Genomic DNA, 27,017 nt, shown 5'->3' with positions numbered 1-27,017 from the left:
AAATTATATTATCAGTATAACAAGCTGAGTGTCACATGATCCTTTAGAAATCATTCTAATATGCAGATTTGTTGCTCAATAAAACAGCTGTGCTGTTTAATGTTTTGATCTTATATAAAGGGAGAGAGATAAACAGATACACACACACACACACACACACATATATAGAATCGCCTTTAAAGTTGTCCAAATTAAGTTCTTAGCAATGCATATTACAAATCAAAAAATAAGTTTTAATATATTTGATGTAGGAAATTTACTAAATATCTTCATGGAACATGATCTTTATTTAATATACTAATGATTTTTAGCATAAAAGAAAAATCGATAATCATTATTCTTTACATATCTTTATATGTATAAATCTTTAAAATAAATACAGACCTGTTTATTATTTCTCATGCTTTAAAACTGGGATGTAATAATTTTGTCAGAATTTTTGATCAGTTTTGAAAGCAGAATGGAATCGTTATATCGTCAAATTTGGTAACTGTGTAAAAAACAGCAAGTAACATATGTAGTTACTATTTTAACTTGTTCTTAGCCTTTTTTTCTGCAGACATCTGGAGGCTCTAAGTTTAAAACCTCTGCATTAGTCATTCCTGATTGTAAGGGATGCTACAAAACCGATCTTAGGTTAGCTTAAATCCGTGATTTCTAGTAGCTTCCCTGGTGGACTGACCTGTAGTGCAGGATCCAATAAGTCATGTGGATGGGCCTGAGGGCTCAGCAGCCCCAGGGAAAGGGTTTCTCCAGAGCCCATCTGCTCATACACCTTATTTAGCTCCAGGATACCTTTGGTCCGTGCCAGATTCTGTAGATGCTGTCTAAAGGCCACCAAGCCTACATGAAGAGAGGAATAAGATAATGAATATTAGCGCGGTTATTTCCGAAGGACTTACAGATCATCAGATGATGTTCCACCCCCAGTGTCCACATCCATGTGCGGTCATGAATTTTCACATGGGAGTGTCAGAAAACAGGAAGTGACTCTCATTCCCTCAGGCCCACGCCACCTCTGACTGCTCCGGTGTGGTTCTACCATGTGACCTCACTTAACGTAGCTAATCAGTCTATTTCAGGAGAAGATGTGTTCAGGCAGGCTGCAAATGCTTTATTCATCTTTAAAGTGCTCTCTGATTCACTCAATGAATCATCTGACAGGGGGTGGTGCATTTAGAGGAAAACAAGAGAGAAAGTGTGAGAAAATAACAGTAAGTGTGAGAGAAAGAGAAGGAAGAGATATTGAATCCATTACATGAACCACAGTGAGACCGTTAGTAAATGTGCAAACTTGTGCACTTCTTAAAAAAAAATATATATATATTATTTGATTTAATTTCATTATATTTTTATTTAAATTATTTTATTTATTAGAATTCATCAGTGTAACAAACTAAGTGTCATATGATCCTTCAGAAATCATTCTAATATGCTGATTTGTACTGCTTAACTTTTTTGTGGAAACAGTGTTACTGTACATTTTAATGCATCCTTGCAAATTAGAAGTATTAATTATTTATCAGGAAGTCTTGTTGACCTCAAACTTTTGAATGATAGTGTATAAAGTCTCAGGATGCTGCTCACCTTGTGTGAGTGAGGTGTCTGATGCTCTGCGGCCCTCGCGGAAGCTGATGGGAGAGCGGTTGTGTGTCTCTCTCCTTTGGGCGCTCAGCACCTGCATGGCGGGGTTAGCGGGCCGAGCGCTCATGAAGGGCAGAGTCATGTGGGTGACGGGTGTGTTGGCCAGGACCACCTCGTTAAGAGAGGGTGCGTCCTCCAGCAGACTGAGGTCACTGTGCATGGAGCCCATGTCGTACTCTGAGTCCATGCTACCCAGAGAGGGGTTATGACCCACGCTGAACAGTTTACCTGGGTAAAGAAAAAGAGGTGACAAAGATTTAGTCTTAACACTTCTGAAATAGATTGTTGTGATTTCTTTGCCATTTTTATCCAAACTGATACTATTAATACAGGGATTCTGAAGTGGAGTTTGAATCTATAAGATTTTGGTTACCCTTAAGGGCTTTTCACACTGAACGCGAAAATTCGGCACGATGATGCTTTTAAATCGAAACAATAGATCCCTATGGAGCCATTCACACCAGACGCGATTATTCGCAGCGTGAAAAAGCAAGGATTTTTTTCCGTCCTGTGTGTGATCTACACATGAAATATGAAAGCAAATAGACATGATTATGATGCTATATTTTCTGTATGTGTTTTGTATGCATCTAATGGTACTTTTTTTTAACAATAAAAAATGTTTATGACTATAAGCTCAGCTGTGTGGCGTTATTAAACATACAAAGACTGCATGTCTGCCTATTATAGAATCAAAATCAACTATAGATCACAATCAGAAGTTATTACAAGCAATCGATGATGGTTTAAGGTGGGTTTTAAGCAAAAACATTAATAATAACACATTTTCAAATGTGGCTCGATGCTAATTGTACTTCTATTTATATTTCAAGATGTTTTCTTGTAAAGCATTATAGATAGTTTGTGTTTCTGGCGTAGAATCAAACTTTATTTAGCTATATTAATTTAATGCTATATATTGAGCAGCAGATGATGTTAAATCCATATATGAGATACATATCTGAGGAAAAATGCATTGTTGGTTGTGCCACCTAGCATGCAGGTGTGAATTAGCAGAAGGCGAACATTTGTTTCACGCTCGGTGTGAAAGCACCGTTCATCGGCGATTCGTCTAGCTTTTTCGCATCGCGTCCAGCGTGAAACGGCCTTTAGGTTGATGATACACGGGCAACTTTTTTTGAGCAATGTTGCTTGGGCACTATTCCATTGAAAATGGGTAACTCATTTCTATCTGGATATTTTAGATCGGTCACGGGCCCTGTGTCTCACCTGGTTGCCCTTGACAGCAACATTTCACAAAGTTGCCTGGCAACATTGCTCAAAAAGTTGCCCAGTGTATCATCAGCCTTAATCGACACCCACCTCCACTGGTAATGATTCCTGGCTGGTTGGTGACCTCAGACAGTGTGTGTCTGCGCTGACCAAAGCGGGCCGTCTGATAGGCATTGAAAACATGAGTATGATCATCCTCAGTGTCCAGCTCCTCCGTCTCGATGCCCTCGTCTATAGATGTCTCCATCATGTTGCTGGGGGACGAAGCGCTGGATTTGCGAACAGCCACAGGGGGCAGGGGGTCCAGCATGCAGCCGTTGACCTGCAAAACAATGTAAAGATCTCTAAATATAATGTTTTTTTGTAGCAAAAAGTATTTGGAAAGCTTTTCTAGAGGACCTGAAATCGCAAATGGGAGATATAAATTCAAAGTTGCAAACCTGAGACTGTCACAACACAAGATATTAAATCATATTTTAAATTCCATCGTAACAATGACTACGTTTACATGTGCATGAATAATGCGATTATTTCCAATAATCAGAGTAAGGACTTAATCGCGTTATGATGTTTACATGTCATGAGCAAAGCTCTTACTCCCGTTTACATGCAATTTCCATATTCTTATTATTCGCTAAGAATTGTGGTTAATTTTTACTGCCATTATTCACATACCCCACTGCACAGTACAAATGATGGACTCTGAAAGAACAGGTGAAAAAGGTTACTGGCTGCTATTTTAATTTATTTACGTCTAATGCATAATGATTTTGTATGGCTGTATTCTATGCTTTTTCGGCACCATAGAAATGTGATGGAATTTGTTTGCCTATACACTGCCGTCGCGTTCTATTCGCCGTTTCTGGATGAGGGTAAGGAACAGAGACTGGTGACAGCTAGTTGTGCTTTCCCCAGAAATGCGATGCTTTCTTCTCCACCATCGTTTCTAATCTCCGTATTATTACAGGTGAGCGTCATGAGCGCATGCGCACTTTGGTCAGAGCGGCAATACTGCAATTAAGGTGTTTACATGCCTGTATATTTCAATTAAAATCGGCGTACGATTGTTATGTTAATACGATTATGCTTGCTGCGATTATGATCTTAATCGCATCATTTAGACCGAAGTATTGCGTTTACATGAGGTAAAGTTTAATCGCAATAGTCAAAATCTCATTATAATCGCATTAAGAGGGTCCATGTAAATGCACTCAATTATGCAAAATGGTTGCATACTAGAATAAGTTGCAACTGTGAAATAGAGGGTGCAATTATGATTAAATTATAATCTCAAAATATAATGTAACTTTCTTAGATAAAGTCTATAAAAGGTGTAATTTAGAGATATAAGGTTGCATTTACGAGAAATATATTTGCAATTTCCAGAAACAAAGTCACAATCACAAATGTAAGATATTAACACTGCAAGATACAGCACTAAGTCATTTTGTAAGTTATACAGTCACAATTATGAGTAATAGTCATTTTGAGAACTGAAGTTGCAATGGCAATTACGATAAAGCCATCATTTTATAATATATAGTCACATTGTGAGATAAAAGCACAGTTGACAGGCTGAACTTCATGAACATTCCCTAATGATTTGGGGACGAAGTGAGAGTAAACAAAAGCACTGTAGTCTCTCCCTTTTTGGCTCTTTTTTATTGCTCCCTCTCTTTCACTATTGCTTTTCGCTCAAACGAATGAGTGAGCTGGAGAGGAGGGGGTGGAAGTCTGGAATGCAGGGACAGGAAGTGTGTTTTGGCTGAGAGGGCCTTCAGAGCCTCATGCAGACGGAGTACACTGAGACATGCCATCAAACACACACTCAACTGACATGGATCATCTGGATGAGTTGAGTTTCCTGCAGCATGCTGGGCCAGGAATGCTGTTATCCCAACACACAGTTAAAAGAACAGCTCCAGATCCTCTCTTTTTCATCTTTCCTTCTATCTCTCTCTCTCTTTTTTTACATTATAGCCCATCATTTTGCCCTGCCCCTTTGTTATTCACAAACAAACAGTGTGATTATACAGACTCTGAACAAATTATGCAATCGCAGCTGCCCCCCTCCCTACCAGGGGTTGTGCCGTACTCTGAGAACAAGCTTCATATTTTAATTATCTCATATTGGAGAGTGTCACAATTCCTCCTCTGATCTTAAAAGGGAAAGGGTGTCATTTTTCAGTGCTAAAATGTCTCATCTTAATATGTAGCGACAACTATAAATAAGCCATTTATTTCCCCTAAAAGTGTAAACACCATCTCTATGTCACCATCTCAAATAGCCTGACAACAGCAACACTGCCTCAACCAATGGTGTGAGTTTGGGGCAGAGCTATCTGTTTGTACAGCCAATAGCACATGGGGGCGTGTTTGGGGAAACCTGTGTGAAAACAGCCACTATTTGTGCAATTTTTTTCATCTTTTTGTAAAGTTTTTTTTTTTTTGCTAATGTCAACAAGATCTCCTGTCCACACTCCAATCATAAATAGCTCTTTTTTGACCTAATCAATTTGTGATGAAAAAAACTGAAGAATAAAACCTGGTATATTAATGTTAAAGCTGCAGTCCGTAACTGGTTAAAAATTATCCAAAATCAATATTTGAGCAAGTACATAACTAGCCAGTGTTCAAAACTATCGCCTTACTTTAGCCCCATTCACAGCGGTTAGCTTATAATAATGTTTTCTAATGTTTTCTTTTCGTGAGAAATTCAAGCACCCTGCCACGTCATTATGTCAATTCTGTAAACAAAGTTGTCCCAGCTACTAGTCTAGATCGCATGTGAGGGTCCTGCAGGTGGCGGATTATGGAGTGAAAACAGTATCATATCCTCAATATCAAAAACCCACAAATGCATGCGAGAGATCCACAGTCGTGCACACAATCCAAAAATGCATGCAAGAGATCCATACTCGCGCACACAAACCACAAATGCACGCAAGAGATCCACACTCGCGCACACAATCCAAAAATGCACGTGAAGGATCCACAGGGCGATCCACAAATGCATGCAAGAGATCCACACTCACGGACACAATCCACAAATGCATGTGATACCCCTTTTCCACCAAGGCAGTTCCAGTGCTGGTTCGAAGCCAGAGCCTAGTTTCAAACCGGTTCTTTGTCTTTCGACACCCAAAGCACCAGCTCCGAACCAGTAAAAGCGGTTCGTAAGTAGCACTAAAACATTGCTGGGCTAGAAGGAAACGTGAAACGTATTCAGTGACGTAAGACCTGGCTCTGTATTGGCTCTCTAGCCTGTGGAAAAGCAACCGGTTCTTAAAGGGATCGCCAGTTGAACCAACTAAGAACTGGCAATAGCACTGGCTCTGAACTAGCACCTGGTTCCTGCTGGTGGAAAGGGGGTATGAGAGATCCACACGCGCACACAATTCAAAAATGCATGCGAGAGATCCACACACAGAGCAATCCACAAATGCACGCGAGAGATCCACACACGGCAATCCAGGCCAAGGCACAGTGTGTGTATATATATATATATATATATATATATATATATATGTATATATGTATATGTATATATACATATACAATGCATTTAGGGGTGTGGTCCTGGTCAAGACAATCTCCTGAACTCCAAACTGAATGTCAGAATGGGAAAGAATGGTGATTTAAGCAATTTTGAGCGTGGCATGGTTGTTGGTGCCAGACGGGCCGGTCTGAGTATTTCACAATCTGCTCAGTTACTGGGATTTTCACGCACAACCATTTCTAGGGTTTACAAAGAACCGGAGCCGTGCCAAAGGACATACTGTATATAGGGAAGATATTTCCGCAAAAAGCTGCAATTCCAGGTTTTCAAACAGAGATGGCGACAAAGAGGCAAAAGTTACAGACTGCAGCTTTAACTAAAACTAAATCCATTAAAAATGTTATTTGAAACAAAATAAATGTAAACTGAAATAAAATGTAAGAAAACAAACTTGCCAAAGCAACATTTTTCAGTTTCAATTAAACTTGATGTACTAAAATAACTAAAACTAAATAAACAAACGGATGAATACAAATTAATTGAAACTATATACACAAGAAAAAACTAAAAATGTAATAAATGACAAAAATACAAAACTATAATAAAACAATGAGAACATTGGAAATGACTTGATTTTTTTGCATTAAATATCCTATTTAAATATCATTCATATAAATACCAACCAAATGACTTCCTAGTACTGAGTTTTGCATCAATTATTTCCTCTGCAAAACCAAACCCAAACATGTATACAGGTGACATTTACTGATCCAAGTTTTACAATAAGAGAAATTTTGTGAGGAATTGTTTATTGAACATATTGTTCAAGAGAGGAACTGGCTGATGCAATGTTCAGTATGAAAGCCATGAATGCGCAATAACTCCACATTTCCGAAGATGGTAAAATACCGGCGCACACAAACCCAGACAATTTGTGATGTGCTTGAATGTGAGAGTGAAAGAGAGAGAGAAGAAAGAGTGGAACGACTAAGCCGAGGCGAATGGACAGCTGTCACGTCCAATGTGTGTCACTGCCAGAGACGACTGCAGTCTGACCCGCTTATGTAAGCCAAGCAGCTGTGGACGGCCTCAAGGGGGAAAACACTCACAGTGTATGTCTCACCTCACCATCAGAGACACACAGAGACAAAAATGACTAAGGCTGCTAAAAACCATCAACGTAAACAGCTTCTCCCTCATCGACGCAAAAGGCATTAAAACAAAGTATGTGTGTGAAAGAAGAGTCTTGGAGAGAGTAGATTACTGTCTCAGACTGACAGCAGAGAGAGACAGATAAAAATGAAGACAGCGTAACTAGGACTCTAGTGAGATAGAGTGGCAGAGCTGGCCGGCTCCTGTGCTGTTATTCCTGTTCTGTATGCCAAGCTGGCAGCCGATCTGGCTGGCTGTCTGTCAGGACGGTTCTGAACAAAAGGCTCCTCAGGGAGCGGGCGTGATGAGGAGGCCTGAGCAAACAGCCAGGCCCACTGCCTGACCTTGGAAGGATTGAAGTTGCTTAACAGCAATGTAGGGAAGGAGTGCAAGAGCACTCAGCGGGCAGCAGTCAGATTCAACTCTGTCACAACAGATGTTAGTTGACAGATTTATTTATATATATATATATATATATATATATATATATATATATATATATATATATATATATATATATATATATATATATATATATATACACACACACACACACACACACACACATATACATATATACATATATACACATACATACACACACACATAAAAAATATTTAAAACAATTTGTTTAAAACAATATCTATCTATCCATCCATCCATCCATCCATCCGTCTTTGACCCATCCATCCGTCTTTGACCAATCCATCCATCTACCCATCCATCCGTCTTTGACCCATCTATCCATCTACCCATCCATCCGTCTTTGACCCATCCATCCATCCATCTATCCATCCATCCGTCTTTGACCCATCTATCCATCTACCCATCCATCCGTCTTTGACCCATCCATCCATCTACCCATCCATCCGTCTTTGACCAATCCATCCATCTACCCATCCATCCGCCTTTGACCAATCCATCCATCTACCCATCCATCCGTCTACCCATCCATCCGTCTACCCATCCATCCGTCTTTGACTCATCCATCCATCCATTCATCCATCCATCCGTCTTTGACCCATTCATCCGTCTTTGACCCATTCATCCATCTATCTATCTATCTATCTATCTATCTATCTATCTATCTATCTATCTTTAACAAAAAATTATTTTTGACATTGGTTCTTGGTCTCCATTTCATCTAACGACGGTATTGGCACTCAAACTTTAGGAGATCTTAAACATTTTCTATGCTAGTCTAAACAGGCTACAGAGAGTAAAAAAAATTAATTCCCTCATAATTCAACCTCTAATCCATTTCTCACTTACTTTGGGAGTCCCAACCTCCTCTTCCATGAGGATGTGTTCGGTAGCACAGGAGGACTGTGGGAACGTGAAGGAGTCTGCAGAAGCTTGAGGCACAGCTGGGGATCGCAGGAGACATACGTTCTGAGGCAGGAGGCTCACCTGAGGAGCAGCGCTGCTCGCCTACAGTGCAGAAAAAGAGATACACCAACAAAAAGAGTCAACTGCTTGGCCAACGCCATGTTTACATTGCTGTTCATTTCATTTTCAAAGGCAATTTGAAGAGTAAAACCTTGACGACAGTCTGCTCTGCAATCGTACTGGGACGTCTCTGGCGGGCATCGAGTCGAGGCTCCACTGGGAAACTGCAGCGGTGGGCCTTTAGCCTCTCAACCAGCAAGTAGTAGATAGCAGCAAAATGATTGTAACTCTTATTCTGAAGAGACTTCAGAACAGATGGAGAAATTATCAAAAAAGAGCCACATTAGTCAAGCCTGTGTGAACATTAAGAGTGCAGTTTAATTTCTTAAGATTTGTGTAATTTCTCACCTCTACGGTTTTGTGCTGGTCGATGCCCAGGCTGTGCATCAACCGGAGCACCTGTTCACTGTATTCTCCCACACCAGCCTCCCTCTCTGCAGTCTGCTGATATAACATTGGGCGCTGCACAGGCACCTCCATCACCATCCACTTGTGTTCCTTTATTTGTCCTATAGACAGACGCTTGGAGGGGTCTAACACCAACATCCGCCTGATCAGATGCTCACAGTCTGCACAGAAAAGAGAAAAAGAAAAAAGATAAACATGACACTTGCCAAAAATAACATTCGCCAGTATAACCTTTCCAGTTCTATTCAACTCGCTCCAAGTGGGATTCAAACCAGCGCTTCCAGCATGGGATGAAGGTGTGCTAACAAGTACATTAAAGAAGGCAGGCAAGTGAGGCTTACCTGCACAGCTCTTACTAGCTGGCCTCCCTTACACCAAAAAGTAAATGGGTAATGTTTTTAAATCATACTCACTAGCTTGGGGTCATTACAATTTATTTAATTAATACTTTAAGCAAGAACACATTTGCTTGACAGTAAAGACATAATGTTACAAAAGATTTCCATTTAAAAGTTTTTGAACTTTCTATTCATCAAAGAATCCTGAAAAAAAAATGTATCATGGTTTCCACAAATATGTTTTTAACATTGATAATAATACACCAAATCAGCATATCAGAATGATTTCTGAAGTATCATTAGACATTGAAGGCATTGAAGTAAAGGCTGAAATCTGCTTTGAAAAATGACAAAGGAAAATGACAGGAATACACAAAATTACAAGACAATTTGCTAGGTGTTTTGGTTCACATGTCTAAGAACACCCATTTTAATACACACTTAATACAAAATACAGCTTTGCGGCAGAAACATTTATGGCCATTAATTGTACTAAAATGATACAAACCTCATTGTAAAATATTGCTAAATACACGTGACACCATATGCACCAAACAGAAAACCCTTTCCCTTTGCAAAACCCAAACAGCCTACAGTTTACTTGGCCGAGGAACTGTTTCTTCTGATAACACTTACCAGTAAACGATTACTATTATTATTATTATTAGTCAAGTATTATCATAATTGTGGGAGCAGAAAGAAAGTTCTGTGCTTGTCTTAGCAGTGAGAACTGAGCGGCTCTGTACAATCTCAACCTGAAAGGGTCACAGTGTGTTTGCTTCACAGTAAACACTGCTGCATCTGAGACACACAGTACACTCAGAAGTGGCGACAGCCTGTACCGTCTAATGCTTGGGACCAGATTTGTGGAACAGTCTGTCTACAGCTAAAAAAAAAAAAAACACCCAACAAATACTGCACTGTCGGACTAACACAAACCCAAATCACATTATCTCATCCAAGAATGCACAAGGCCTTTTGTCTGTCTGTCCCTGTGCCCTTGACTGTTGACCATGTCTGACTCAGCTAGGCTGAATGAAACTGACGTCATGGGGCTGGTGGTGATGCGAGCGTTCTCAATGCTCCTTTGCATCTCGCTGCTGACCATTTTATTCAAAACTTGCTCATCCTGTTAATCTGCTGCAAGTATGGTTGCTGGAGAGCCTGCGAGACACTAGAGCAAACAGAGGGAGTCGCACAGCTACAGTAATACTCCTTGTGCTGGAACACAGTGGGATGTCTTGCTGGAAACATCCTCCTCCCGATGGCTCCCTCACTTCAGCAGCGGGAATCAGAGAATCTTATTACCATAATCATGTAGAAATCATATGCATAAATACAGCCGCGAGGAACAGCGTGTGAACCTTCATTTTAGGATGAATGGTTCTTCAGATGCAAACTGATATGTTATACTGATATTTCTAGCTTTTTAAATCACCAAGTGCTTTAAAGACGAAATTGAGAACGGTATTTATGAATTAAAAATTTAAATTCGGTTATCATTTATTCCGCATGTCAGTAACAACCTGTATGACTTTCTTTCTTATTAGATGGAACATGAACTATTTTGAAGAATGTTGGTGACAAGTTTCGGTTCCTTTGACTTCCATTATATCAACAAACAATACAATGGCAGTCAATGGGAACAAAAGCTATTTGGTTGCCAACATTCTTAAATATCTTCTAATTTGCTTTACAGAAAAAAAGAGAAATGAATAAAAGGTTTGGAACAACATGAGGGTGAGGAAATTATTAAATTTTTATTTTTGAGTAAACTATCCCTTCAAGCCCAGGACTAGAATTTTAAAATCCTAAAACACAGAGTGTCTGAGCCATTTTGTAACTGACTTGTGTTTTAAATCATGGAACATGGCCCAGCGTCTTTGAGCTTTAGATCTTACACAGCTGCTGTAGAGTCTTGTTTCCTCTTGGAGTTCACTGATCTTGGCTGTTCAAATCAGATCAACACCATTTCACCTCTTCAATCATGGTAAGGATGACGTTCTGGTGTTGGTATGCAGTGCTTTGTTTTCCCTGAACATAAATATTTATATTTACCTTAAAAAGTTCAAGTTCCGCCCACAGAACCTTGTTTCAGAAGTATTGTCGACTTTAACATCTGCTTAAAGACCCCAGTATAAGAGGATCAGATGCTGCTTTGGTTCCGTGCAAATGATGCAACATCAGTGAAGCCTTAAATGTTACTGTTGTATATTTCAACAAAAATCTCCAGCTGTAAACGTTCTGTGTAAATGTACAGTCCCTATGCAGCACGCAACAGCAAATGCTTTTGTGGTATATATGCAGATGGTGTCACATGGACTGTTTTACAGATGTCCCTTGCTATGTTTCTGTGCCTTGATCTTGTAAGGACACCTGCTGTCTATGGAGGGTCAGAGAGCTCTCAGATTTCATCAAAAATATCTTAATTTGTGTTCCGAAGATGAACGAAGGTCTTACGGGTTTGAAACAACATGAAGGTGAGGGTGAGTAATTAGTTAGAGAATTTTCATTTTTGGGTGAACTAACCCTTTAACAGTTTATTTTACAGTGTGCTAAACACATTCTCCTAATCTGCAGCGAAACCCACATTTCTAAGTAAAAGTATCTTCCTTATCCATCATTTTATTTTACCCCTGATTATTAGACAAATGTAGGAAAGTTGAGCTTTTCTGATATTTGTCCTACAGTACATGTCATAGAAGATAATGCTATTCCTGTGCAAGTTCCTGAATGTTCCATCGGCTCAAGTCCTCATTAAACCTACCAGGATAATTCTGGATAAGTACTTCTCCTTCACAGAGAAGTAAGCCAAAACTCCCTGTATAACACACCAGGCACTCATAATCTTTCCCAATGGTGTGTGTGCTGTATTCACCGCGTAGCGTGTAACATGTAGTGTGTGGTGTGTACTAGCGCTCTTGGCTAAGTGCACGCTGAGGAGGGGTCAATACTCTGTAGGGGTGAAATCCTGTGTGATGAGAGCATTTGAAAAGGAAATGTAAAGGAAAAGTGCACGCTGTTCTTCTCATTTGGGGAGTAATGCTCAGCTTCACTCTGAGACCCGAAAGGGCTTAAATTATCCGGTAAAAGTCTCAACGTGGCTAAATTATTTAAATGTCTTGAACAAAGTCAACTGACCCCTACAAATTAGGGGCCATCCTGCCAGGACCAGTAGGTTAGTGTATGTCCGCTCTTCCTTGGGTTACTTGATCCGTGCTTAATCACAGCGAGCAAAGCTTGTGTAGAACGAACGAATGTGACATTCTGACTCTTACATCAAGAGCGGCCCACCACCCTCCCTCTCTCAGAGTCTGCCGTGAACTGGCTTGCAGCCAGTGAGGATAGTCTGAAACTGTCTTGCTCTCACCCATTACCCTCTCACTTTATCTCTCTTGCTCTCCTTTCTATCTCGATCACAATCTTGGCCTTCGTGGCTTGTGCTTTTCTGCCTGTAAAATGAGTAGAGTAAATGTTGACTGCTGTGATTTTATTTAGCATGGGTCACTCACATTAAAGTGGGTGGGTTAACAACTAGTGGATTAATCAGTTTTAAGGAAGCCCTATGTAATTAGATTGGCTTTCTGGTTCACCTGACCCTAATTGGATGCGTTTTGTTTAGTGGGTTAATTCAGCTAGCATGATCTTGAGACATGCTTTCAAAATACTATCTATGACTTGACACACTATAAAATAGGCAACAGTGGAATCCATGCTAAAATATATACTTTACGGGGAAAAAAATAGATACATTAGTCTACTGCTTTTTATTTTTAAAGTACAGTTCAAAAGTTTGGTGTCAGTAAGATTATGTTTTTTGTAAAGAAAGTAATACTTTTATTCAGCAAGGATGTATTTAATTGATCATAATTAACAGTAAAAACTTTATAATGTTACAAAAAAAAAAAAATTCAAATAAATACTGCTGTTTTGAGAGTCATGAAAAAACGGTTTTGTTAGAAATCTTTGAAAACGCTAATAATTTAATAACACAAATGCAATTTAACAAAATTCAAAAAGAAAATAATTTTTCCTATTTACATATAATGCTGTGATGCTTAAATTCACTTGTAGCATTTAAAATTAATTGTATATAAATGACACATAATTGGCTTATTATCAACAGAATAAAAATAAATAATCAGTTTACTGGTATCGACCAGAATTGTAATATCACTGCATCCCTACCAGTCGACTTCATTAATAGACTAAACGGTTACAGGACGACTAGTTTACTAGAGGATCATCATGACTCATTTTATGTTCCACTGCTAAACGTCTCCGAGCAGTTAGAGCCCTTCCTCTTTATACAGTCCAGACACACACAAACTGTAGCCAAGCACTTATGGAATGTTTTAATTGACCAGGCTTGAATTTCATGAAAAAACAGCAACTGCTGCCAGAAAACCTCTCTTAGTGGCAGCTTCGTGTGCTACGAGAGCATCTCACCTTCTGTCATGAAGTAAGGGATACGGAAACGGCCCTCCAGAACACGCTGCCGCAAGATGGGGAGAGAGGGGCCATCGAAGGGCAGGGCGCCACACACCAGCACGTACAGAACCACCCCCATACTCTGCAGGAACACACACACAGCGTCAACTCAGTGGTGAATAACATGATTACAATGTGCAAATGTGCAGGTGCACACACTTAAAGGGATAGATCACCCTAAAAAATAAATATTTATAAACCCTCATGTCAGTTCTAACTTTGTATGAGTTTCTTTTTTGTGGAACACAAAAGATGACGTTTAGCAGAATGTTAATGCTGCTCTTTTCTCATTGTATAAGAGAATCTTGCCTAATAAAAAAGTCATGGGTTTGGAAGCGACTTAAGGGTAAGTAAATGATTTTCTAACAAACTCTTCCTTTAATGGCAGTAAAAAGAGAGCAAGAGAGCTTTCACATGATCTGATCTCTATCTCTCTCACACGGACCACAGGGTGTTTGGTTTACGCTTTGGCGTCAGCAGAGTTCTCAAAGGTTGAATAGGTGGTAACACAAACAACAGTCAGCTGACTCACTAATCATTTACTATCAAACACACTGTGGTGTGAACCTGCATGGATACGCCGGCTAGTCAGATCAGTGCAGAGCGGCATTACCCAGATGTCCAGCTGGGGTCCCTCATACTGCTGTCCCTCAAACACCTCCGGGGCTGCATATGGAGGACTCCCACACCATGTGGCCAGGGGCTTTCCTGACTGGAAGAAATTTCCAAAGCCAAAATCTGCAAGGATGGAAAAAAAAAAAAAAAAAAAAAAAAAAAGAGAAAGGTGATATTAGAATGAAACTGACAGGGTTCACTATGTCTGTGTTCAGGGACATCAGGGAGATCAAATTTCAGCTTTAGGGGGACAGCAAATGAGGTTTCATTTCAATATTGATTTTAATCCCAGGTTCCCATACCTAGTGACTGGTGAAGTTTTTCAGTCATTTGTGACTGCTGTGTTTAAGTTGATTAAATACTACTAACAAAAAACCCTACACATTCTTATAAACTGATTTAATAAATTACACTGTTGTTCAAAAGTTTAGGGTTGGAATGATTTTTTAATGATTTTGAAGTCTCTTATGCTCACAAATACAATAATAACAGTAATATTCTGAAATATGATTACAATTTAGAATAACAGATTTCTACTTTAAAGGGGTGGTTGACTGTTTTTTTTTCTAGGCTTGATTGTGTTTATGGGGTGCAGTCAAACATGTGCTCATGCTTAGTTAAAAAAAACATTATTTTTCACATAATTTACCTTTATTCCACACCTCTCTGTCCCTTCTCTGATAAACACCCCGATTATTTCCTGGTTTTATGAAGCCCCTCTCTCAGAAATACATCATGGGCTCTGATTGGTTAGCTGGTCCAGTGTGTTGTGATTGGCTAAACCGCTTCTACTGCACATCTGAACGTCCTGCCCCTCAGCTCAGCGGCATGTGCTCCGATTGTATTGTAAACAATGGCGTCGTCTATATTGCTTATCAATTTGAGCCCGATTGAGACAGAGGATATTAGTAAAGAGGATCATGCAGTATCTGTGCAAGCACGGCTCTTAATGGTTCATACTTTTAGATACGCTGTTATTTGTAAGTGCTACTGCTTCTGTTAGCTTTTAATATACGGTTTTATCCTAATTAGAGCCTTAATACAGCATGGCAACCGCACGCGCGTCCATGTATAATGCTTCTCATTGCTATGTGAAAATAAGTGTATAATTGGAACAGTTTGTTGGAGCTGATCTGACGAGAGAGAGAGAGAGAGAGAGATGCAGAGCAGGGCGACGCGAGTAACAGTATTAAGAACTGCTGTTTTAAACATGATTTTGAAACTTGTGAATCCATTAGAATCGTTAGAAGACAGAATCGCGATTCATATATGAATAGATTTTTTACGTGCAGCCCTACAGGTACATCTCAAAAAATTAGAATATCATGAAAAAGGTCAATATTTTTTGTCACTCATTTCAGAAAGTGAAACCCATATATTATATCGATTCATTACACAGAGTGAAATATTTCAAGCCTTTATTTCTTGAAATTTTCATGATTATGGTTTAAAAGGATATTTTAAACAGAAATGTCAGGCTTCTGAAAAGCAGTGTTGGGGGTAACGCATTACAAGTAACGCGAGTTACGTAATATTACTTTTTTCAAGTAACTAGTTAAGTAATGCATTACTTTTTACTTTACAAGAAAATATCGAGTTATTTTTTCAAAAAAGTAACGGCAGTTAGTTTTTTCCCATTTATTGACTGACAGTGCGCTGTGTGAACATGCTGTTACTGTAGTTCTAGACTCAACGTGAATGTGTATTAATTCATCCCACTCACAAAAAACTGATTTATTATTCATCAAAATGAATTAAAACACTCAAATGCTAACTCAGAATATGACGCAAACCTGCAATAATTGAATATGTTAAACAACACAAATGTATCTAATCTCATTATTAACCAATGTCTTTGCTGCTGACCTTTGATGATCCAGTTCAACCATACTAATAAGCAAAAATGACTTTAGATAAACTAACAATTGTACTTCATTGGTTTTTTTTTATTGCTGAAGAGTTTTGAACCTTCTTCTCCTGTGTTCTACTGTACAGACGTGAATTTACTTTTCCTTCAGCCTGAGGTTTATTCATTACACTTTTTGGTGTGAAAGGGCTTTTACATTTGCTATAATTAGAACTTATTGTATTAAAAACAATCAAGCCTTGCTCATATTTCAAAAGTAACGCAAAAGTAACGTAACATTACTTTCCATAAAAAGTAGCTAAGTAACGTAATTAGTTACTTTTTTAGGGAGTAACGTAATATTGTAATGCATTACTTTTAGAAGTAACTTTCCCCAACACGGCTGAAAAGCATGTTCATTTCTATGCACTCAATACTTGGTTGGGGCTCCTTTTGCATGAAGTACTGCATCAATGCGGCGTGGCATGGAGGTAATCAGCCTGTGGCAGTGCTCAGGTGTAATAGAAGCCCAGGTTGCTTTGATAGCGGCCTTCAGATCATCTGCATTGTTGGGTCTGGTGTCTCTCATCTTCCTCTTGACAATACCCCATAGATTCTCTATGGGGTTCAGGTCAGGTGAGTTTGCTGGCCAATCAAGCACAGTAACACCATGGTCATTGAACCAGCTTTTGGTACCTTTGGCAGTGTGGGCAGGTGCCAAGTCCTGCTGGAAAATGAAATCAACATCTCCATAAAGCTTGTCAGCAGAAGGAAGCCTGAAGTGCTCTAATATTTCCTGGTAGATGGCTGCGTTGATTGTGGACTTCAGAAAACACAGTGGACCAACACCAGCAGATGACATGGCAGCCCAAATTATCACTGACTGTGGAAACTTCACACTGGACTTTAAGCAACATGGATTCTGTGCCTCTCCACTCTTCCTCCAGACTCTGGGACCTTGATTTCCAAATGAAATGCAAAATTTGCTTTTATCTGAAAAGAGGACTTTGGACCACTGAGCAACTGTCCAGTTCTTTTTCTCTTTAGCCCAGGTAAGACGCTTCTGACGTTGTCTCTGGTTCAGAAGTGGCTTGGTAGCCCTTTTCCTGAAGACGTCTGAGCGTGGTGACTTCAGTTCACTCCTAGTGAAGCTCTCACAAGTGTTTGAATCAGCTTTGCTTGACAGTATTCTCAAGCTTGCAGTCATCCCTGTTGCTTGTGCACCTTTTCCTACCCAAATTTTTCCTTCCAGTCAACTTTGCATTTAATATGCTTTGATACAGCACTCTGTAAACAGCCACACCTTTCAGTAATGACCCTCTGTGACTTACCCTCTTTGTGGAGGGAGTCAATGTTTATCTTCTGTATCATTGCCAAGTCAGCAGTCTTCTCCATTATTGTGGTTTCAAAGAACAAGAGATACCTGGAATTTATACTGTAGGGATGGTCATTAATTGAAACTCAAATGTAAATATTCTAATATTTTGAGACACTGATTTTTGACTTTCATGAGCTGTAAGCGCTAATCATTAAAATTAAAACAAAAAACTTTTGAAATGTTTTACTTTACATGTAATGAATCTAAAATATATGAAAGTTTCACTTTTTGAAATAAGTTAGAAGAAAAAGTTAACTTTCACGATATTCAAATTTTTTGAGATGTACCTGTAGTTTTCTCTTCCTCTTCTCTAAAGCAGCATAGCATGGCCTCGCCCCCGTTACTGCTTGTTCCCGGGGGCGGGGTTTATCTGGGTTCATGACGAATCGGACCTGGGAAGTAACTCGTTGTAGTCCCTTACCAGTCGTTTTTGTAGGCATTAATCTGCCAGAATTTTAAAAGATCTCCGTTTGCATTGACCTTTCAGCGTCGTAACTTTGCAGATATTGTTTATGCTCAAACAGCAACATTACACACTAACTAACGTTAAAAAAGTTAAATCGCAATCAACCACCCCTTTAATATATTTTAAAATGTAAATTTATTCCTGTTATGGCAAAGCTGAATTTCAACAGCCATTACTCAAGTCTTCAATGTCTCATGAACAAAGTGGAAGAGACTAGCATTTATTTCTTGTGACATTATAAATGGGTTTTATGTCAGTACTGATCAGTTTAATGAATATATGCTGGATATATGCATTAATTTCTTTTTACAAAAAAAATAAAATAATAAATCATACTGACCAACTTTTGAAAGTTGACTTTCAAAATGACTTTTCCAGGGCTAGAAGTAGGGGTGGGCGATATGGGAAAAATATCATATCACGATTTTTTATAGAAATATCACGATTCACGATTTTTATCACGATTCTTTGTTAGTTTTACTATTTTGGTTTTACAAGTTGTCTGAGCATTACAGCCAAACTAGAAAGACAAAGATGCATGGCAGATATTTAGGCCAAAGTGGGCGAAGATAAAAATCTTTGTCATTATTTAAGATACACATTACAAATACACATAATATACAAATAAAACAAACAGTGCTTTATTTCCAGGTACAATAGGTGTATTTAGCAGAGTATTCAATGAAATTGAATGAACAAATATCAAAATAAAACACTAGATAGACTGATTCCTAAAGCAACTGTATTAAAGTTTTTCAGGTCAAGAATAGTGAGTGATTTTTCTCTTTGTGTTTTGTTGTTTTGTTAACGTTAAATGAATAGTTCCCCCACAAATTAATATTCTGTCATCTGTCTGTCAATTCTGTCATAATGTTGTATTTTTATATCATCATTTACTCAAAAGTTGTTTTAAACCGGAATGAGTTTCTTTCTTGTGCTGAACATAAATGCTATTTTGAAGAAGGTGGAAAACCAAACAGTTGCTGGTCCTCGGTGACTTCCATAGGATTGTTCTTTCCTACTATCAAAGTCAATGTGGACCAGCAACTGTTTGGTTTTCCACTGAGTAAATAATGACAGAAATTAAATTTTAGGGTGAACTATCCCTTTAATGACAGTCGACAGCACGTTTAGTGTCCTGTCCCTTTAAGAGCTGCACGCATCTAATAAACAGGCACGCATCCGTTTCTCTCTTAACTATTTACTTTCATTTTAGAGATAACCAACTCAGTCTGTATATAAACCTTGTGCGTTTTGACAGTTTTAGCGCAAAATATAACTTAGTTGAGTAATCAGGCGCTGTTAGACAGGCGTTTTAGTGCGCGTGCTTCAGGTGTATGCGCTCAGAACAAGTGCACGTCAGACCAGCGCGCGAATTAAACATTTAACCAGCAAGGCTTGTACGCAAATAATGTACTTTTGCGATCGCGAATAAGTGCAGTGTCCTGTCTGAGTAACTCTACTGCTGTATGTCGTGTTGTACAGTATATAGAGACGGAGGCGCCAGAACTGTATTTGACAATGTGCAACATTTTTATCGTCCACGATCAAAAATCGTCATATCGCACACCCCTAGCTAGAAGTCTCAACTTTAAAATTCTACATGCTTATATGAATAAAATATTCATAAACAATTATGAATATGTGTTGGGAGTAACGTGTTACAAAAGTAATATTACAGTAACGGATTACTTTTTGCTGTAACGCAGTAGTGTAAGGCATTACTAATCAATTTTCAGTAATATTTTATTTGGTACATGTTCAGTAACACTTGCTTTACAACACACTTTTAGTCCAAAATTTAATTGTTCAAAGAAAAAAAAGAAAAGAAAAACAGCAAGACCGTGAGAAATTAATGAATAAAAAAATGCCGCAAGTAAGTTCTATTTCCTGTTCGTGGTCAGTCAACAGCTGTGTGTGGTGTCCAAGTTTGTAAATAAAGACTAAACAACGACAGCTTCTGATATATTTGTTTAGCGATTTATTTCATTCATCTCCCTCTCGCTGATGGAACTTTGTATCGTGTGACGTAGTCCAGTGAGGGTGTGTTTAGGGCAGGTTTTACAAGAGTGCCGTGGGGCTACTGACCCGACCGTGGAAACGCGGCATGATTTCTGCCTCCGTGCTTGAGGTCCGAGGCTATTAGCCCCGCCCGGCTCGCTGTAAGCCCCGGCTCGCACTGGCAAGTGGAAAAGCAGCTAATGGGTGAAGATGGCAGAAGACTGTACATTCGCGAGATGCCTGGATAGCCCACAGTCATTAGCTACACCATATCGCCCACTACTGAATGTAAAATGCTCTGCAGTACATTTTGACATTTTAGAATGTTAACATCTACTTCTGTAATTATTTTGGTATAAGTAACTCGAAAGAAATACAGGAGTCATGTAACGCATTACAATACTGAGACAGTAATATTGTAAGGTAAGGAATTACTTTTAAATAACAGTAATAAGTAATCTATAATGCATTACAGTATGGAAGTAACTTGCACAACACTGTTTATGCACCAGTCATAAACAGTGTTGTGCAAGTTACTTCCATATTTACTAGACATATTTATGGCTGTTAAATTTTCTCAATTTACCCACTTTTGGCAAGTGTGGCAAAAAATGAAAAATGGATCCTATAAGCGTGTGAATCCTTTGTCGTCAAATGTCAAGAGTTGGGAAATATAATATTCTTCCACTTGCATACCATAATTCCTGTGCAAAATCAGTTTACTGATGAACCAGAGGTGTAAAGTTGACCTTAAATGACTCTAAAAGTAGACATTGCAAAAACATCCTTCTCTAATAACCTAAGCCAAAAACACATTTCCTCCACACATCCTCAAAGCTCACAGAAATATGCTTTTGCAGCCCACTTCTTTCTACTTTGATGACTAATATTAGTGCTGTACTCATTGAAAGGCCATTATCAAAAACAAATATATTTCCACACAAACTTTGCCATTAGTGTGTAATTTTGCCTGCAGTACAGTCAGACAGCAATTTTTTAAATCTTTCAGATCCCATGAAAACAAAATGAGTCTGAGACAGCGTCACTGAGATCATCTATAGTGTTCTCCTCCAAATTAATTTGAGATATAATCATTTAAAATTTAGTCTTTAGACTTTATACATTTATTGAAAACAGAGTAGAAATATTGATCCTGCACAACAGATCTCTCCCCAATCAAATGCTTTCTGGAATGAGAATATCCCTCCATGTAATACTGCCTTGACTAGAAAATAGTGGATAATGTTCATGGCTGTGATGTAACTAAAGCCCATTGGCTATTTTATAAAAGACACAAGCCCTTCGAAATGTCTCATCTTAAATTTCTGTTTCAATAGGAAATACACCAAAACTACATCATTGGACATTTATGAAAGAAATAAACAGGGACGTGATTTATACTTTGACTAACAAGCTGTAACATTGTGTAAATTATGATAAAAGATCAGAGTAAAGTACATAAGGTCAATTAAAAGTCCTATGCGACTAAATTAGCATTATACAGTACCACTGTACATCTACTGGCAAATGTTTTAATCACACGGTATGCTGACAACAGCCAATGAAGAAACAGAGGGTCGCTAAGCCAGCACATAGGCTGAATAGCATCTGTAATAGGGCTTAGTGGATCATGCCGTGCAAACCCTGAAGATGGAAACCGTCATCACCAACTCACTCTGACTTCAATGGGTTGGATGAGCTTTACAAAGTGCTCAGAGATTAGATACAAAGGCCACCACTGCCAGAAGTCAAAGACAGTGGTGCTAGATGGCCAAATATGCTCTTGGAAAAATACAAAAGTCCTTGTGTATAACGGTCGACCTTCCTTAAAAGCATAGGCTACAAGCCTGTATTTGTTCATAACTGTGTGAAAAAATCTAAAAAATAAATAACAATAATCTTTTCCAGAAGAAAAAAACCTCTCAATTTACTTGATATTAGGATCTGCTTCCAAACAATACATCTTTGAATTAGGTTTATTTTTTCATGGCATTATTTTCCTGTCTTAAGCATAAACCTCAAAAATGTTGTTAGATTTATGCTTAAAACAGGAAAAAATGTCAATGGGGTAAAAAAAATAGACAACCCTAATTATTGAACTTATTGCAATTCTACTGTTTTAAGGTTATAAAATAAGTTAGATGATTATATATTCCAGTGACTTCACCATCCCATACTGCAAAATTTATATATGTATTTATCATATATATTTCTCTTTTTTTTTTTACAGTAAAATTTATATAAATGTGTATATGTATTATATTTTGTATTTATTATATACACATACATACAGATTTTTTTCCCAGTGAGTTCTGTTTGGGATTTAGTATTTGAATTTAGTAATTGAGATTACCACTGGAATGTAAAATCTTTTGATTTTATTTCAATTCCAGTGAGTATTACAAGTTAGTTTAGAATCTGAGCTTCAAGAGCCTCATAAAATGAAAATGTGAACCTTAAGGGAGAGATAAAAAGCAGGTATGTTCATTTTACATTGTGACTTTGATGTAAGAAGCCAGTATGATGAGTCCATATCAGTTGCGCTGACCCACTTCATGAGTTGAATGCTGAGCAGGAGGAATTGACGTCAATGCTCTATCAGTCCAGCAGCAGACATTGCAGGAGTGAGCCTCAACATTCAATACAGGAATCACTCAATCTCATCCGGCCCCAGAGCTTAACTCCTGCAGCTTGGAAAACAGTGGCTAGTGCCATATTTACAGGCAGAGCTGATCTTTTTGTTACTTTAAATAAAAGCTTTTATTGAGGTCAATAGCTCTGGCTCTCATAATTTTGTTATGCAGTGGACATACGTAACCACGGTGTGCATTGGATTGGTGCTGGAGGTTGATTGTGTAAAGATCTCTGGGGATCCAATCCTAACAATTTTCATACGGTTTCCCAATCACTGCCCACCCCCAGGAAGTCTCTCACTCCCACAGGTTTGCTCATTCAACAAGATTTATGGGAAAACAGTGGTATTGGACACTCCTCTCTTGCTTCATGCTTTAAAATATTTATATGTCATGTAATCACAATACAAAACCACTGTAAAATGAAAACTATTTCATATATTATACTATATATCTGTATAGTAGCCTATGGAAATATGTGTTCATGGCTTATAGATTAGAGTTTCACTGTCTTCTTTTAGTCATGATATAATCACATAAATGTTTGAAGTGGAACATAAAAGGCTGATGACCTTTCTTTGAGTGACCCAGCTTCAGCCATCTTCTGAGAGGCTGACTGTGAATCAAAAAATACCTTTAACAAAGCCTTGTGGGACACTCCTCTGTGACTGGCCACTGCACTACTTGATGTGCCAAACATCATAATCTACCAACATGATAGTGGAGTTTTGGGCAGAGAGCAGGTTGACGTGTCAGGGAAACTGACAATGTTTGGTCTACGTGTGAATATGTGCACACGTGTGTGGGAAGCTCTCCTATCGCTGAGAGCATTGCATGGATGCTCAAAGCCTGGCTCACTTAATAGTCAGTAACCTCTTGATTGCTCAAATTCAAATGAAACTGCAAATGAACCTTAGTCTGTATATATAGTTCAGCACAGAAATCACCTGTGTGCTCTTGACGCAAGTCATGGCTCCACCAACTGAGTCATCATCCTGAGCGGTACAGCTTTGATTAATAAATTGCCCAGCACACCCTTTAATTAACTATGGCGAAATCGCAAAAATGAAGGTGAAAATCTTCTAAGGCAAGGGAAATTCCAAACCATTCTGACTCCAACTATCAGCTCAGTTTTGTGTATATAGGTGCTACAAACTTGAATGATATTTTACATTACAATCCAGAGTCTTCACTTCAGTGTTGATAAAAGCAAACACACAAACAAGTTGTTTTTATTTATGCTTTTTATTTGTGCATTTACCCAACTGCATAAATAAAAAGCATAAGTAAAATAAACATATAAACCTATTTAATTGTGTATTTATTGTATTATATATAATAAAAAACGTATTGTTATACCTATGAATTATATATTATATAATATCAAACTGGATAAATGTGTATATGTTAAAAGTAATATAGTATAAATAATAAAATTTTATGTAACATATGAAATAATATAAAAGAGCTGTTTTATATTTTACAACAATTCAATATCAATACCAATGTACCAAAGACTAGCAATGTATCAAAATTTTAGATAAATGTAACCGTGACAGCCTTTTACCAGCAATCTTGATGTACATGTGTCCATCTAGCAGCAGATTCTCCGCCTTCAAGTCCCGGTGAACGATGTTTCGATTGTGGCAGTACTCAACAGCAGACAGAATTTGCCAGAACTTGCGTCGTGCCTCTGGTTCGCTCAACCGTCCATGCTTGGCCAGGTAGTCTAAATAAAGATGAAATGAGGTTAATTAAACATCACAAATACATAAAGCACAGACATGAATCAATGAAACATTTTGCATGGGTAATATTGTGTAAAATGGGTCATAATAAAATGGTACTGGACAAAAAAAAAAAAAAAAAAAAAAAGTTGAAAACCATAACCACACGTTGTACCGGGAAAGGCTCTGGCGGTGTGGTGTGGCTAGTGGCAGAGTTTGATGAGCCACAATAAGGAGGCTCTGTGGTGTGTGAGTGGGGTAAACATCCCCCAGATGGTGTAATCATGTGGTCACCACACCCTAGAGTACTGGGTCAGTCCCTGGCCCTCGGCCTGTAGCCAAACCTACAGTCCTCACACATTCCATTCCATACTCGCCTTGGGACTACATTGAGGTGGGTTGGCAGAGCAACTGTGGGTACATGGCAGTGTGTTTAAGGCGCCATTCTCTACATAAGCTGTTTTTCAAACATCAAAAACAATTTTCAAAAACAGACAGCAATTTGTGATAGCAGAATTACTATGGATAACCTAGACTTAAGGTGCAGTCACATTAGTGTAGCTTCAGAGAAATTTCACAGACAATAAAGGCATTATTGCTTGTCAATAGTTTAGAAATGTATGAAGCACAGCTCAGAAGTCACTTTCAAACAAAAAAAATTTCGTTGGCAAATTCACGTTATTTGTAAATGTGCAAAATCTACAGGGGAACTTTTCATCATACATTTAATTTTTTAAATAATATTGTAGTAATTACAGAAATTATTGATTTTGGCAACAAAATTTTGCAGAGAGACTGCACTGTACTATAGAAAATATATAAAAAATAAATAAATTATTTTATATTATATTCAGTATATATATACAGACACATATTAATATTGTAGTATTATTAAAATCGGTCGATGCTACAGAGCTCTGAGCACCAGAACGACCAGACACAGAAACAGTTTCTTCCCTCAGGCAATCCATCTCATGAACATTTAACTCTTAACAATAAACATGAAACACACAACACTATCACACTTTTTATTTAACACACATACTTATTGTTACATTGCAAATTTGCACCTAACATACCTGTACATACTGAATTGTCTATTTTGTATATTGTGTTTGTGCTATTTTGCATAGTGTCCATTTTGTATATTTGTACATTATTATTTTTATTTAATTTTTTTAATTATTATTATTATTATTATTATCTGTGTCCTGTCCTGTCATTCTGTCGCACTGTGGAGCTACTGTCACTAAAACAAATTCCTTGTATGTGCAAACATACCTGGCAATAAAGATATTCTGAGATATCTATCTATCTATCTATCTATCTATCTATCTATCTATATATTTTTTTTAAATAATACTACAATAATAACAATTTTACAATAATGCCAAATGTAGAATTCATTGAGCTCACCAATTAGATACCAGATGCAACAGATGCAAAAATTTAAGACTACGCTGCTAATCAAAAAACACACCTGACATAGGAATGTCTCGTATTTGTGTCAAATGGCCAGCAGGAACCTACTTTGAGATAAGATGTTCATACACTCTGCTTTATACCACTCAACCGGCTGTAATCACCCTCACTAAATCACAGACTGTGGACTTTGGCCAACAGAACAACATATCATTCTGGTGTCAGCATACCAGGTCCATCAGACCTCTAAAATGCACTTGTTATGCATGATTTCAGTTGCTTCTACTTTATAAGTAGTACAACCGAGTTGCTCTCAAGTTGAGTCTCAACTGACCCTTACAAACCAGAGCGGCAGTCACACTATAGTCGCATGGACTGACTAACTGCCTTAAACAGGCATGCGAGAGGAGAAAAAGCATTTCCTCTTCTCAGCAAGGTGCATTTTACTGCAGGGCTTGGGTTTTAAAGCATGAACTAGCTGAACCTTGTAGCAGTATTGCCATTTACAAAAAACTGGTAAAAAAAAAAAAAAAAAAAAAAAAATTGTATTTTAAGTGCTCCACCAACATTAAAGGGGTCATATGATGAGATTTCAAGTTCTCCTTGGAGTGTTACAAGCTGATTGTGCATGGATAATATCCCTAAAGTTGCAAAGACTAAAGTCTCAAACCAAAGAGATATTCTTTATAAAAGTTAAGACTCGTCCACGCCCCCC

At 38.2% G+C, this 27,017-nt stretch overlaps 1 protein-coding gene across 1 annotated transcript in view; it reads right to left on the bottom strand.

Moving 5' to 3' along the window:
• The window catches only part of LOC306854551 (serine/threonine-protein kinase SIK2-like), a 44,375-nt gene that overhangs the window by 5,189 nt on the left and 12,169 nt on the right, over nucleotides 1–27,017 (bottom strand). The window contains exons 4-12 of the mRNA XM_079392676.1: nucleotides 24,721–24,882; nucleotides 14,828–14,952; nucleotides 14,173–14,296; nucleotides 9,326–9,546; nucleotides 9,069–9,221; nucleotides 8,801–8,959; nucleotides 2,968–3,199; nucleotides 1,588–1,872; nucleotides 683–843 (exon numbers count right to left, since the gene is read on the bottom strand). Of these exons, the coding sequence (XP_079248802.1) occupies nucleotides 683–843; nucleotides 1,588–1,872; nucleotides 2,968–3,199; nucleotides 8,801–8,959; nucleotides 9,069–9,221; nucleotides 9,326–9,546; nucleotides 14,173–14,296; nucleotides 14,828–14,952; nucleotides 24,721–24,882 (1,622 nt within the window). The remainder of the gene's footprint in view (nucleotides 1–682; nucleotides 844–1,587; nucleotides 1,873–2,967; nucleotides 3,200–8,800; nucleotides 8,960–9,068; nucleotides 9,222–9,325; nucleotides 9,547–14,172; nucleotides 14,297–14,827; nucleotides 14,953–24,720; nucleotides 24,883–27,017) is intronic.

Source organism: Barbus barbus (assembly GCF_936440315.1).
Source record: "Barbus barbus genome assembly, chromosome: 34".
NCBI classification, from domain to species: domain Eukaryota; kingdom Metazoa; phylum Chordata; class Actinopteri; order Cypriniformes; family Cyprinidae; genus Barbus; species Barbus barbus.
This window is presented reverse-complemented; position numbering and strand designations above follow the sequence as displayed.